Source organism: Chlamydotis macqueenii, chromosome 26 (genome assembly GCF_036417535.1).
Source record: "Chlamydotis macqueenii isolate bChlMac1 chromosome 26, bChlMac1.mat, whole genome shotgun sequence".
Classification (NCBI taxonomy): domain Eukaryota; kingdom Metazoa; phylum Chordata; class Aves; order Otidiformes; family Otididae; genus Chlamydotis; species Chlamydotis macqueenii.
In genome coordinates, this window is record NC_141581.1 from 5,235,070 (window position 1) to 5,248,348 (window position 13,279).

Sequence of the window (13,279 nt, forward strand, 5' to 3'; positions counted from 1 at the left end):
CGCTTCTGCTGTACTAAAAGTAGTGGATTCATGAGAGCGCCCTCCTTTACATTTTTACTCTTGTCTGGAGGACAAATACACAAAGTAGTAAAAGCTAAATTTGATTATTAAGGCACTAGGTCTTTGTGCCAGCTATGGACATCTTCAGACGGCTGCTAAAAATAATCAACACATTAAAAATTAAAAGTGACTTGTCAAACTAACACAGTATCTAGCGGAGAGAGGCTTCACCAAATTAATCAAAACATCAAGCTGAAAACTACGATTTAATTCTTACCAGTGATGCAATACATCATTGATTAAGTAGATGAGGTGTAACCGCAGCTCAAAGTGAGCTCCTTCAGCCGTTATGCGATTGCGCAGGTGCCCAGCCATCAGCTCGCAGTGCGCAGGAGACTTTGCGTTACTGAACATCCAGTTCTTGCCAGCCTTAAAAAGGCAAATTTAAAATATTTTAAGTTGGTCTAACGTGCTCACACTATACAGACTTCCTAGAGCTCTGAAGTAACTGTAGGAAGGGAAGTTTTCAGGTGACAGCTACCATCTCACCTACCACACAACAAAACACTAAAGCTGCTGTTTACTACACAGACAATCTCAAAATTCAGATTGTACCGAATCCACAGCCCCACCAAAGACCTGCTCAGACTTAGAGCACTTACTGAGATTGCATCTTTCGTACAAGTGTCAATTATCGGCTGCAACAAGTTGTCAAATTCGTTCATATCTAACTGGGTTTCCTCCAAAACTTTCTGCATTTGTTGCTCAATTGCAAGGGCTACTGCTGATGTGACTTGTTCCTGGAAAAAAAAGAAGAAAAAAAAAAAAAAAAAAAAAAGAATTATATTACATCCAATATTCTTTTGGAGAACGAAGCTGCTGTATCCCCGTCCTCTTAACCGCAAGCAGCCACCTCGAAGACCAAGCCCCTTTACGAGCAATGTGACCACATATAAAGGCTGCAGTGATTGGGTTTTGAGAAGAAAACTCTCCTCATTCTTCAGGAAAAGTCCCGTTCATTTCACCTCTAAAATCTCTCCATCATGAAAGAATAATTGCAGAAAGCTCCTAAACGTATAGAGGCTAATCTAGGCACACTGCCTTCCTCCAGGAGGCAGAAACCAAGTTGCAACACCCAGCTTGTGCCAAGTGCCCCGTTCCCCTCCACCCCCAAACAGAACCCACCTTAGAATACCCCAGGCTGCAACGTGTCGCAGCGCCCAGCAACCTGCAGCACTACACAAAGACGAAAGCTGCCTCATTTATTCCACTCTGCAGAACAACACGGCTTCTCGTATAACAGATAAGCTGTCATAACCACAACCCAGTCTTGCTAGCACGTCGGATACGTCTGTCTTAAGGAGACGACGGCAGTTGCCACAGAACACAAATAAGCAAATAGCTCTCTCCTCGCTAACACGCAGTGCCGTCAGCGCTAGTCAGCAGGAAGCCTTCCTCTCCTCCTTCACTCCTAACTTTTACAGCCACTGGCGGGCTCGGATAAACCAGGTGAGAGCTTAAACCAACCTGTCTCATGGCAAGGAGATGCTGCTCCTGCTGCTGCAGGTTCCACTGACTCTGCTGGATAAGTTCCTCCACGGAGGGAGTGCCCTGAGGAGCTGGGATGGGCGCAGCCGGCGGGAGGGACGGCTGCGGCAGCGGCTGGATCTGTGCGGTGGCCTCGATATCTTGACTTTGCTTGCACAACACTATCAGACAAAGTAAATTTTTGTTGTGGTTTAGCCCCAGTCGCCACACGGTTTCTCGCGCTCCCTCCCCCTCCCCAGTGGGATGGGGGAGAGAATTCGGAAGAAAAGAAAACTCACGGGTCAAGATGAAGAGAGTTTACTAGAATAGCAAAGGAAAGTTAATGTAATAACAGAATATAAGGATATAAAATATACAAAATGAACAATGCAAGATTTCTCACCACCCGACGTCCCAAAGACCGACGCAGCCCATCCCGAGCAGCGATCACGGAAATGAAACCGAGCAGCAAGCAAAGGAGTGAGAGGGAGAGAGCAAGAGCCACATCCATCCCAGCCGACCCCGCTTTAGACTGAACGAGACGTTTAAGGCACGGAATACTCTCTTCGGCCAGTCTGGGTCAACTGTTCTGCCTGTATCCCTCCCAGCTTCCTGCACTTGCACGCTAGCAAGACCTGGAAAGCCGGACAGTGACCTCGGTCTCTTTCGCAGCAGCTCCTAACATCAGCGTGTTTATCAACACTCCTCAAATACGAAATCCAAACCACACCAGCTGCTGCGAGGAAAATCAGCTCCATCCCTGCCCGAACCAGGACAACTTCTAAAGCCTCAAAGAAATCTGTGGTCACCAGCCCACACGTGAAAACGTGCTGGTTCTAAACAGACCCTCACGCTTTGCGTAATTGATTAACGCCGAACAAAAATTGTGAGTCAAGGGTGGATGGCGCAGAACAGGAGTGTCAGCAACTCCTTGTGCGCTTGGACAGCAATGACCCCAAGCCAAGAGCAGCCCCCGAGCTGCCCTCCCTGTTCCTGAGGGCCCTCCGGGCGCTGAGCTCGGCTCCCCGCACTGCCGGCACCGGCGGTTCACCCCTCCCTACCTCCAAACCCGCAACCGGGGGGGCGTGAAGAGCCGCGGGCAGGGCTCAGCCAACCACCTGGCGCTGAGAGGGCAGGAGGAGGCTGCAAACCGGTCCCGGCGGGGCCGAGCGAGGCCAGGAGGGAGAAAAGCGGCTCCGCCAGCCGGGGCCGGCAGCCAGCGGCCGCGGGGGAGGGGAGCAGCGCCCGCCGCGGCCATGAGCGGCCCCGAGCCGCGGGCCCCACTCACGCTGCTGCTGCTCCAGGGCCAGCTTGTACTTGTAGTAGCCGTAGAAGTCGCCCCCGAAGAGGAAGGAGAATTTGGGGTTCTCCTTCTGCTTCTCCATCGTCATCTTCTCGAACTCGGGCCCGTTCCGCGCCACGAACTGCGCCAGCTTGTCGATGACATTCCGCAGCTCCTGGTCTGTGGGGAGGCAGCGCCGTCAGCCCCCGCCGGCCCCGCCACGCCGCTTCCCCCCATCGCGCCCTCCCCTGCCCCCGCCGTCCCGTCCCGCGCTCACCGTCGGGCGGCAGCGGCATCTCCATGGCTGCGGGACAGCGGGCCGGGCCCGCCGCTGCTAGGCCGCACCGGCCGGAAGTGCCGCGAGGCGCTACGCGCAGCCGCGCTTTACGGCCCCGTCGCTATTGGAGACCGGCGCAGGGCGCGTGCGGCCGTTTCCCGCCCGTCACGAACGAGGCGCCGCGGGCCCGGCCTGGGGAGCGGGAAGCGGGGGCGGTGCTGCCGGAGCCATCTTGGCCCGGAACGGCCGAAATGCAGCTGCCGAGGAAAGAGCGTGCAGGTGCTGTGCGGGACGTCGCTTCAGCAGTGTTGCTTTTCCTAAGTGGCTTCATTTCCTGATGCAGTTAAATCGAAAATCTACAAGTCTTTCCTGGTTCTTAACTTCCCTGCACCCGACACTCCCGTTATTTTTCAAAGTGAGATAAAAATACACAACTACATACCTGCTGGATGCAGGAGAACATTCCTTCAAGTGCAAGGAATCAGCTTCACGTCCTCGTCGACAGGTACAGGGCAGAAATCGCTGAACTCCCTCCATTTACGCGATTCAAAAAACCCCACCACACTTGCGAAGCCGTTCAAATGAGAACTAGGCATCAAAACTCAAAAGTGGGGCCCAGATAATTTTGGTGTACTTTAATGTTTTAGGAAAACTGCATCTACAAGTGGAAATGATAAGCCGGGAATCGTAAGAGGCTAAAAGCAAACCGGAGTATCCTAACGCTCGTCTGGAGCTGTAGTCACTATCCTAAATTCTGGGCATTAAATTACACTTTACAGGATTTCTAGTCACACTCACAGACATCCTCACAAAAAGGCAGAACTTTTTATTCTTAACAAGACATACTATGAAGGCCCCACTTTATTATCTACAGAATATAAAAACTCAGAAAGATGGATGTTTCCATATATCCAAATAACAAATAAGAGACACACAAATCAGATAGAATCTGACCACGATTCTACATCATTCTGCACTCCGGGAAATAAGAAACTTCAAAATTCCTGCTGCCCGCTTCCATCCCAACACAAACATCACACGCTGAAGCCCACGCAGTCCCCGTCCAGGCTGCCACGCTCCTCAGCACAGAGCAATGGTTTCTCCACAAAGTGCTCCAAAGCTGCAGTTACCTCACGGAGGCGTTTGCCAAAAACCGTCTGAACACCTGACTTATTTTAGACAGGAAAGCGCACCGGTACCTGGAAGTCACCAGTGAGGTTTCTTCCCATCACCCCGTACAGAGATCCCAGCTTCAGCAGCGGTATTGACGGGCTGGAGCGGCACGTTGCAGACAATCCAGCCAAGGAACATCCGGAAGTTCACAGAACAAGAGTTGAAATAGAAAAAAAGGAAAACAATACAAAAGCGTTCATTTGCTTAAGTGACAGATTTCCTACAGTAAGGAGTGCGGGGTTTATTTTTTTGGTAAAACCACCCATATTCACATCGATTTATGGAGTATCAACATAAAAAAAAAATTAAAAAAAAAAGAAAAATTGAAGAAGATAGGCGGTGACTGCCATATTTGCACTTACGTATCTACATAATACGATTGTATCATACACTTGCCATCTCAGGATTAACAAATTTGTTTTACCAGCCTGTACCATCACCACAAAGATATTTCAGAATTATTTTTAACAGCTTAGAACATGGTTCAGAAATGGAAGCCTTAGAAAAACAAAATTTTCCCTTTATTTATATTGCACCTTTTTCACAAAGAGCTACATGGCAGAAGTTCCTTCTGCTGCAAAATGCTACATCAGAAAAATGTGGGTTTGAACACAAGAAATCAGGAATCGTCATGAGTTGACCCCAAATTATCGACGCTATTTTTACAAATCACTGTATACTACAAAGCCTAAGTATTGCCTCAATTTTATTTAGCATTTGGTTATTTAAAAACACAAGCATTTTACCAATTGATAAAGATGCTCTGATCACTATTGGGTACTAAAATTGAATCTGCAAGGGAAGTATTTTAGAGAGACCTTCAAAGAGCACCAACTACAACAGAAAACCCACACGTAGCGGGGAAAGATTGGTTTCCTTCACACTGGTATTTCTAGAACTATCCAGGACTGGTTTGGGGAGAACTTTGCAGTTTTGTGATGCATTCACACGTATGTTAGAAATGCACAACAGAAACATTTCTAAGGATACCAGTGCCCAGCGTCCCAACGCTAGTTACGGCATCCAAACCATCGCAGTTTCCACCTAGGGAAACATCCCACCAGCTATCACACCCGTACAGCAAAACATGAATCCAATTTCTCCCAAGTGGCCGTTACTCCTGACGTGTGGCGCTCCCAAAGCTTCCCGCACGGAAAAAACCCAAACCAAGCCCCTTCACTTCGGTGTAATAACAGGGTCGTTATACGTGATTGTCTAGATACGCCCTTTTTATTCCAGTGTTTCCGTACTTTCTACGGACCTATGTACATAATTAAATACGTCATTAATTTACAAACCATGTTAAAACAAATGTTTCACCTTGCCAAACAAAATCTCCCAGCGGTCCAAGATTAAAATATATATTACAACAGTACCAGAAACTTCCTTTACCTGAATGTGGGCATATTGCTTAAGGACTCGGATTCAGGTACTCAGCAGAACCGCCTCTCGTTACTGATTCACTTCACCATTTTAATTACATGTTTTGCCACACTAAATTACCCCTGCTGACCACAGACCTGAATTAGAAGAGCACGAACGCTGTCGCGCAGTCTCCAGGGAAGAGATTCACTCTCCGGGCCCTGAAGAGATTATATCCTCCTTTTGGGTCAGTCCCTTTTTGCTCTGCGAGTACAGTAGTGCCTGCTTCAGAGGCACAGCGAGGCCACGAACCCAGACGGGAATCTGGGACGAAGTATTTTGAACAGAAAGCTCTCACCTGCTGCCGTACTCTTGTCAGACAAAGCTGAGCAAGCTTTGTCTGCGTGCAGAAAAAAAAAGAAAAAAAAGAAAGCGTGCAGCGCAAGCTTTCTCTGCAAAGAGTTGCAAAAAAAAAACCTGGTTATATTCTTTCAAAGGAAACCATCTGAAGATATGTAATAAAGCCTCTGCTCTGTGAATACAGCATGTGGAGCTTCATTCCAAGTAACTGTTCAAGTTGTATGAAGATGGTGCAGCAGCAGACACACCAGAAAACGTGCAGGGGAGCTCACAGTACGTCCCTGGGGCCCCCACTGCCACTTTTTGGGGGTATTTTATCCCCCTGTGAAGTAGGGAAGAATCATCCTTATGTTCCAGATGGGAAACAGAGGCACAACGAACACAGTTAAGATGTGCAGGAGGCTAACAGTTTACAGCTAGCTCCCTTTGAAAGCAGCTGGAGAACTTCAGCCCCCTTAAAAACCTCAGCCTAAATGTCTCATCCTCAAATCAGTCTTGCGCAGAGCCAGAATCTAACCCAAATCCAGAGTGCACACTATCCTTATCGCAGGTACGTGAAAGCACTTAAATATTGGGAAGTGAGCCTCAGAAATACACATTTTGCAGCTTCCCATATTAAAAAGAAGTAATTGTACATAAATTAATACCGGAATAGGCAAAAGCAATTTCATTTGAAAGAATGCTTTTCCTCATTGTCTTGTTCTTGTTAACCAGGGTTAGGGAACAGTTTATTTAGATTTTCTACACTAAAAGCCCAAGTTCTAAGCTCGTATGAACAGATTCTGCTCCAGTCAAACCAGGGAAGTTTTGCTCACAAGCATGAGCAGCGTATTTAACCCATCTCTGAAGTTTCAGGACCATTTCCTCTTTTGGACTGCACGGTGGAAGGCAGTCTGCATAACTGCCCCCATGGTCAGCCAAAAGAATAAGATCCGGTTGACTTTGCACTTAAAAACATATTCTTTATTATCCAGAAAGGAGCCAAATCATCACCTCACACCACGGAAACGGTCATTTTTAAAGTAATAAATAAGAGGAAGGAGTGTTCTGTACCACACCCTGAATTTTGTCACCGGCATCCACCGCTATCCACCTCTCTAGTAAAAACATAATACTTACGCTATCAAAAATCTCACTGTACAACAGCTTTCCTGTTAAGGAAAGGAGGCCCCGAAAATCTTCTTTTGCTAAAGTAATCATGATGTGATTCAGCGAAACCCACGTTCAGCCAGTTTCATTCCTTTCATGCACAAATGCAGTAACTGATGCACAGAAATCAACTCGTCCAGAATTAAGTACGTTCATTTATACTGTCAGTTCTTCACAATCATAAATTATCTGTTTACTGCCAATTCAAATAACTTTTTTCTTAGCAATTTACTATTTGAGCGAGGGGAGTTGCAGGAACACAGCAGGATAGAAAATAAACTCTCTCTGGAAAGTAGAAGTCAGGCTAAATGCACACAGCAACTCCAACACCAGTAATTAAGAAATGTAAAACAATTAGGGGCTAAAAAGATAGACTTAAGAAACAATTAAGAATGATGATTATTCAAACTAATGTATTCACAATATATTAATCATATAAGAGAGCATAATTTACGCATGAAACTAAGAAGAAAACACCTTAAACCTTTCAATTTTTAAAGCAACAAAAGAGTTTTTGAGGAACAGGTGTGAAGCAAGTGAAAAAAAATAATTGTATTACTCCAACACTTTATTTGTGAAGGCGTTTTCTGTACTGCCAAGGAAGAGCCACGCCTGGAGTCACAGGACCACATCATTCAGAAAACAACGACCATCTTAAGGTTTGCTCGTTACCTGCAGCGACTGGGACAACATCGGTTTTAGAGAGTTCTGTTTCTCTATGCCTGAAGTATGCTTCCTGAAGAGATGGATCTTTCCACTGCCTACTCTTTCAGAAACACTTCTGGTTTGTCATCAAAAATGGAAGCACAAAGTAATTAATACCCAGATGAAGTTTCGTAGTTGCTCCAGGTGAATCCCAGCCTACCTGTCTGCAACTGATGACTACGTCAAGCCTCCTCAAGCAGACAAACCAGACAACCAGAAGCACGTCTGAAGTTTCACTTCTTTCTGAAAGTCTCCCCTAAGTATCACTAAAACACACTAGAGAACAAATTAAAGGTGACGTTACCAGCGTGGAAACAAAATACTGGCCAGAACTTAGCTGCCAAAGGAATCATCAGCTGACAGATTCCGAAGAGGAGCAGTGACAGCAGGTATCTTACTCTGAAGTTTTGTTCGGGCATTTCACCAGAATCTCTGCACGAGAGCTACACTACGCGTTTAGTTCCAGTGTCGATCTAGCTGTTCCACCTCTACAGGTCCGCTCAGCGGAAGCTGAAGGTCTGTACCGCTTTCACTATACACGCACCTTCCCTTCTGCAAAAAACTGTACAATAAAATGGCTTTACATTCATGGATGTACGGAAAGTTTCTGATAATGCTGGGGACACTCTGATATCACAGTCTCTACCTGTTTGCCAGGGTTCTATATATCAAAACGGTTTAAGTTGTAGGCAGTTGGATAGTTTTGCCGATTGTACTGGAAGTGGTCTGTTAAGATATTGGTTCGACCGTACTGGTAGTCTCCATGTTGTGCGAACGCCGTCAGTCCGTTCTGAGACTTTTCAGGAGTGTTTCGATGCCTGTCCAAGTTCACAAGATCTGCAGTTGTAACTGGAAGTAGCTGCTTCTTTGCTTCTTGGTTTGCATCGTATTTTGTCTAGGAAAGAAAGAAAGAAAATTTTTCTTAGGTATCACCTAACATATTAATATAACTAGGAAAAAAACCATACAAAACCAAAAAACCAAGCCCCTTACCTTGTTATATAAGAAGACCCCTAAGATAGCTGTCATCATCCCCAGGACATTGGTGCTGGTAACCGGATTGCGAAGCATTATAAGGGACACTGTGATGACCATGATTCTTTTTGTGGCATTTGCGACGGAGTAACTTAGCGGGCTGATCAGGTTAAGAATGCTGAAGGCAATGACGTTCTGGGCAAAATTACAGAATCCGCTGATTACAAGCAGCATCAAGGTCCAGGACCAATGAGACATTGTGCTCTGTTATAAAGCAAACATTACAAGAAAAAAAAAAGAAAAATCTCAGGTTTCAGATAAGAAACAAAGAAGCACAAATAAAGAAGCACAAATACAGCCTGAGTCACTTCTCACCTGCCTTGATAGGAAGAACAGCTGCAACTTAACTCTGAAGAGGCACCCAAGTACGTTCCGTTGTGCAACTACCAGCTCTGAGGAAACACCTCCCTACGTACCCTACCACGCATTCTGCGGGCACGTGTCCCTGTCTCCAGCTCCTAATTCCTGAGATTTACGCTGTCACATAAACTGCCTCTCCTAACCCCGACATGAACTCTCACAGTAAATACTATGCTTTTTTTTTTTATATTGGTTTATGAAACAATTTGCAGGTATGTCACAACAGTTCCTTCCGTGCTGATGAGGAACCAGGCTGAAACACTTAAGCGCCCTTTTTTTTTTTTGTACGAGTGGTGGTGTTTGTTAGGGTTTGGTTTTTTTCCCTCTTCTCTTTCTTACTAGCAAACAGTTTCCCAAATACAACACTTACCAAGTCATTCTCTACTAAGAAGGAAGAAAGATCTACCAAAACCCACGTCGGGATCATGAAGAACACAGCATGGCACCCAAGTATGTTCAGCAACCGAAGATGATGTATTCGGGAATCTCGTAACACCTGACAAAAAAATCATTAAACAGCCGTTCTTCAGCTACCGCCCACGTCAGCAGCAGAGATTCAGGAGCCGTGTAACAGTAACAGCTGTACGTGACAGACAAATTACCGAAACAAGTAAATACTGCTACAGTATGAATTTTCTACAAGGACAAACAAAGAAAAACCAGATGCCCGTTTGAAAAACAATGGTTTCCCGAGTCGTGGCTCTCAGTATTAAAAGACAAGAACACAGTTTAAACGCTACACAACTCAGACTTCATTTTGTAACTAAGCAGATTCGAGACATACACTTTAACTTTGTTTCTAAGATTTCAAGGAGCGCCTAGTGTTGACACTGACTCGTTCACTACAGAGAAAGGATCTGTAGACACATCCACAGCTTTCAAATGAACTGTTAAATTTAACCACTATCAAGCTGTCAGCGGGAGAAAAAAAATCCACACCAGAGAGTGAAGAAAAGGCTCGGGATAAACCCCTGAGCAGCAAAACCATTACCTTCTTTGAGAAGATGTTCTGGAGTGAAAAACACAGAGTAGCAGCAAGCGCACTGATGAGCCCCCACATGTCAAAGGAAAGTTCCGTGACGGTGGCCAACAGGACACCAGTTATTATGGGGATCAGAGACAAGTACACCTGAAAGAGGCATAGAGAGGAACAGCTTACATCTTCTAGGAATTTTTACTTTAACTGAGTTTATACGTACCACTGATTTGGGGAGGAAAGGAGAACAGAACTTAAAAGGGATTCACTTTTATAGTGCTGTAGCTTGAGGAAATTAAGTGACTACAATACACGCTATAACAACTCCGACGTATCAGAGAGCATCACCTCGCTCAACATTTAGACATGTTTTCTTTACATTTACAACAAAAGGAAAAGGAACTTGTAAAATTCACATAACCTAACTTCAATCACCAAATTCACCCAGGTAACCAAAGCCTGAGCTTTGATCCCAGCCAGCAGCGCACACCACAAACCACCAAGAGAAGAAACCTCAGCAAACCTGTCCGCACCTTCGTCGTCTGCTTTTCCTTCATTATGATCCGCGAAAGAAGAACCACCCATATTGGCATCGTCGCTTTCACTGCGAACGGAAAGAAAACGTCGGTGGGGACGCGAAGCTTGGGCCAGCCCCACTCACCACCATCAGCAGCGGCTGAGCACTGGGGACGGAGGAAGGGCTCAGGGCCAGACACGAGCTGGGTCTTGGCGCTCCGGGACACGGTGCCAGGCACCCAGAGGGGCACGGGACACCGCGCCGCGCACCCAGAGGGGCACACACTGGGCTCCGGGCCGCTGCACCCAGCACCGCTACAAACATGCACTGGAGACTGGGACACCGCGCTGGGCACCCACGGGGGCACAGGACACCGCGCTGGGCACCCAAGTGAACACGCGTTGGGGCACAGGACACCGCGCTGGGCACCCACGGGGGCACAGGACACCGCGCTGGGCACCCACGGGGGCACACACTGCACCAGGCACCGGCACAAGCACCCCTGGGGACCGGGACACCGCAGCGGGCCGCCGTACAAGCAGACAGCAGAGACCGGGACACCGCAGCGAGCCCCCACCGGACTCGGGATCACCCCACTGGGCTCCAGGCCGCTGCCCCGAGCCCCCGCACGAGCACAACCGGCACCGGGACAGCCCAGCCCGCACACGCACCGGGCCTCACCTGTGTGCGCGTAGGAGACCGGGACCCTCCAGAGCGAGACGTGGGCCGAGACGGAGGCGAAGTACTTGCCGAAGGCCAGCGGCAGGATGTAGCGGGGGTAGGCGCGGGGCGGCAGCTGGGCCGGGCCGGCCGGCGGCACCCGCCATGCGCGCAGCAGCGGCGGCAGCAGCCCGCACAGCCCCAGGATGTGGAACAGCGAGACGGTGACGGGCCGCGGGAAGCCGCCGAGCAGCAGCTTGTTCACCACGTTCCCGCCGGCGCTCAGCCCGTACCAGGCCAGGCACAGCGCCGACACCCGCGCCCCTTCCCGCAGCGCCGGCCCGCGGCCCCCTCTCCCCGCCGCCGCCGCCGCCCCCCCCGCCCCGCCGCCGCCCCCCGCCGCCGCCGCCAGCGGGGCCGCCATGGCTCCCTGCGCCGCCCGCCCGCCGGTAAAACGTCACCGCCGCCAACGCGTCGCTTCCCGGGGCGGGGCCGCCGCCTCGGCGGCTACGGGTGCCGGCAGGAGCCGCTCCCCGGGCCCGGCGGGGAGCCGCCCGCCCCCGCGCACCGCCCGGTGGGACCGGGAGCCCGGGCCGAGGGGAGGCCCAGGTGGAGCCCGTCGCTTCGCCAGACAGGAGCCCCGCTGCCCTGCGGCACTTTGGCCTAGGCCCGGGGGAGCCCGAGGGGACAGAACCCGGGAGAGAGCGGGGGGGGGGGGGGGGGTGTGTGTGTGTGCAAAAAACGCACTAAAAATTTGTAAAAATCTCCTCTCTGCTCTGGTTTTACAGGAGGAGCGTGCTCCCCAGGGGAAGGCAGGCCTTACGGCTGTGCAGCCGCCGCCGACAGCCTCAGAAAACCTGGGTCAGGCACCCAGAGGCAGCGAGACTGCGGTTCCCGGCCTTGACCAGCGCCTGCGGGAACAGGTAACGCTGGCGGCGTAGATCGGTGGGCGAGCACCGGGGGACGGGGGTCTAGAGCCTCCTTCAGCCATGCGCTCTGTCGAAAGACATTTCTACGTCAGCCACGTACCTACAAAAACATGCACTTCAGGTAACGGTGAATGCCCAGAGATTTGCAGCTGAGCCATTTCGTGTCATCCATTGACAAGAAGAGAGATGGCATTGTATTAATTTGAGATTAGAAGAATAAATTTTGTAAGGCAGGTAGGAGAAACCATGGCAGAGAAACTGAGTTCATGCAAAAATGAGAGTACACAGCAGATACGCACACGGTAAACTTCATTTGAACTTGTTTACAAAATTGACAAGAAAAATATCACCTTGTAAACTTATTCACATTTGTTGGAGCTCACAGAACTGGTTATACTCGCATGCTGAAATAAAGATTGTCAAGCCTCGTCTCACCCTGGACAACATCCAAGTGAGTTGACCCTTACAGCAGAAACAAATTCGGTATGGAACACGATTTAAAGCTTGCATTGTGAGTGATTTTCTCCAGCGGTTTTGTACCACGAGGGAAGGGGCTGGCTCTGCTACCTGACGCTCCCTCAAGCAAAGCGAGCATCAGCACGGCCAGTTTGCTACGAGAGCTGGATGTCATTTAAAAGTGGTGATGAACCGAGGGCATCGCCTCACAGAGTGTGGTCCACCAGGGCCATCGATTGCATCAGAAGTGTAAGCAGCGGAGAAACTGATGGGGTTTATATAAAGTGTAAAGTAATACTTTGTAATTTCCTGAAATTTGCCCTGTATTCAAAGGCCTCAAAAGAGCACAGACCCTGTTCTTCAGTAAGACCATTCAGGGAAAGAGGGAGAAGGGGCAGGGGCAGATAAGATGCACAATATTTTTTACATAAACAAAACCCAAGCATTTTCCAAAGTGACCAGCTTCTTACCCCGCCACCGTCAACTCTGCCTTTCTGAACTGCAAGGCAGT

General features: G+C 48.9%; 2 protein-coding genes across 8 annotated transcripts in view; both read right to left on the reverse strand.

The window, feature by feature from the left end:
• CHERP (calcium homeostasis endoplasmic reticulum protein) overlaps positions 1–3,173 on the reverse strand; it is a 57,153-nt gene extending 53,980 nt beyond the window's left edge. For 3 of the 6 annotated variants that reach the window (XM_086767173.1, XM_086767171.1, XM_086767170.1), the window contains exons 1-5: positions 3,087–3,173; positions 2,816–2,989; positions 1,528–1,709; positions 663–800; positions 278–429 (exon numbers count right to left, since the gene is read on the reverse strand). In XM_086767173.1, coding sequence (XP_086623299.1) covers positions 278–429; positions 663–800; positions 1,528–1,709; positions 2,816–2,989; positions 3,087–3,111 — 671 coding nt within the window. In that variant the 5' untranslated portion in view covers positions 3,112–3,173. Of the gene's footprint in view, positions 1–277; positions 430–662; positions 801–1,527; positions 1,710–1,930; positions 2,768–2,815; positions 2,990–3,086 lie in introns of those variants that run through there. The other 3 variants (XM_086767176.1, XM_086767175.1, XM_086767174.1) reach the window with 3 other exon arrangements.
• Positions 3,174–3,889: 716 nt separating this feature from the next.
• Positions 3,890–11,807, reverse strand: SLC35E1 (solute carrier family 35 member E1). Of its 2 annotated transcripts, XM_086767178.1 has the most exons (7): positions 11,405–11,807; positions 10,740–10,810; positions 10,222–10,359; positions 9,601–9,726; positions 8,829–9,074; positions 8,482–8,730; positions 3,890–8,397 (listed from the first exon to the last, which is right to left on the reverse strand). In XM_086767178.1, the coding sequence occupies exons 1-6, from the start codon at positions 11,805–11,807 to the stop codon at positions 8,497–8,499; spliced, it is 1,218 nt and encodes a 405-aa protein (XP_086623304.1). In that variant the 3' UTR covers positions 3,890–8,397; positions 8,482–8,496. The 2 variants fall into 2 exon arrangements, with proteins under 2 accessions (XP_086623304.1, XP_086623303.1); XM_086767177.1 differs by having other exon boundaries at positions 3,890–8,730.
• Positions 11,808–13,279: the final 1,472 nt, after the last annotated feature.

What these genes read in the sequence shown, in the direction of transcription:
- SLC35E1 (XM_086767178.1), bottom strand. Translation starts at nt 11,807, where the DNA reads ATGGCGGCCCCGCTGGCGGCGGCGGCGGGGGGCGGCGGCGGGGCGGGG. An exon ending in AGGAAAAGCAGACGACGAAG is followed by an intron (nt 10,360 to 10,739) that starts GTGCGGACAGGT and finishes TGCCTCTTTCAG; the next exon opens with GTGTACTTGTCTCTGATCCC. An exon ending in AGAACATCTTCTCAAAGAAG is followed by an intron (nt 9,727 to 10,221) that starts GTAATGGTTTTG and finishes TTTTTTTGTCAG; the next exon opens with GTGTTACGAGATTCCCGAAT.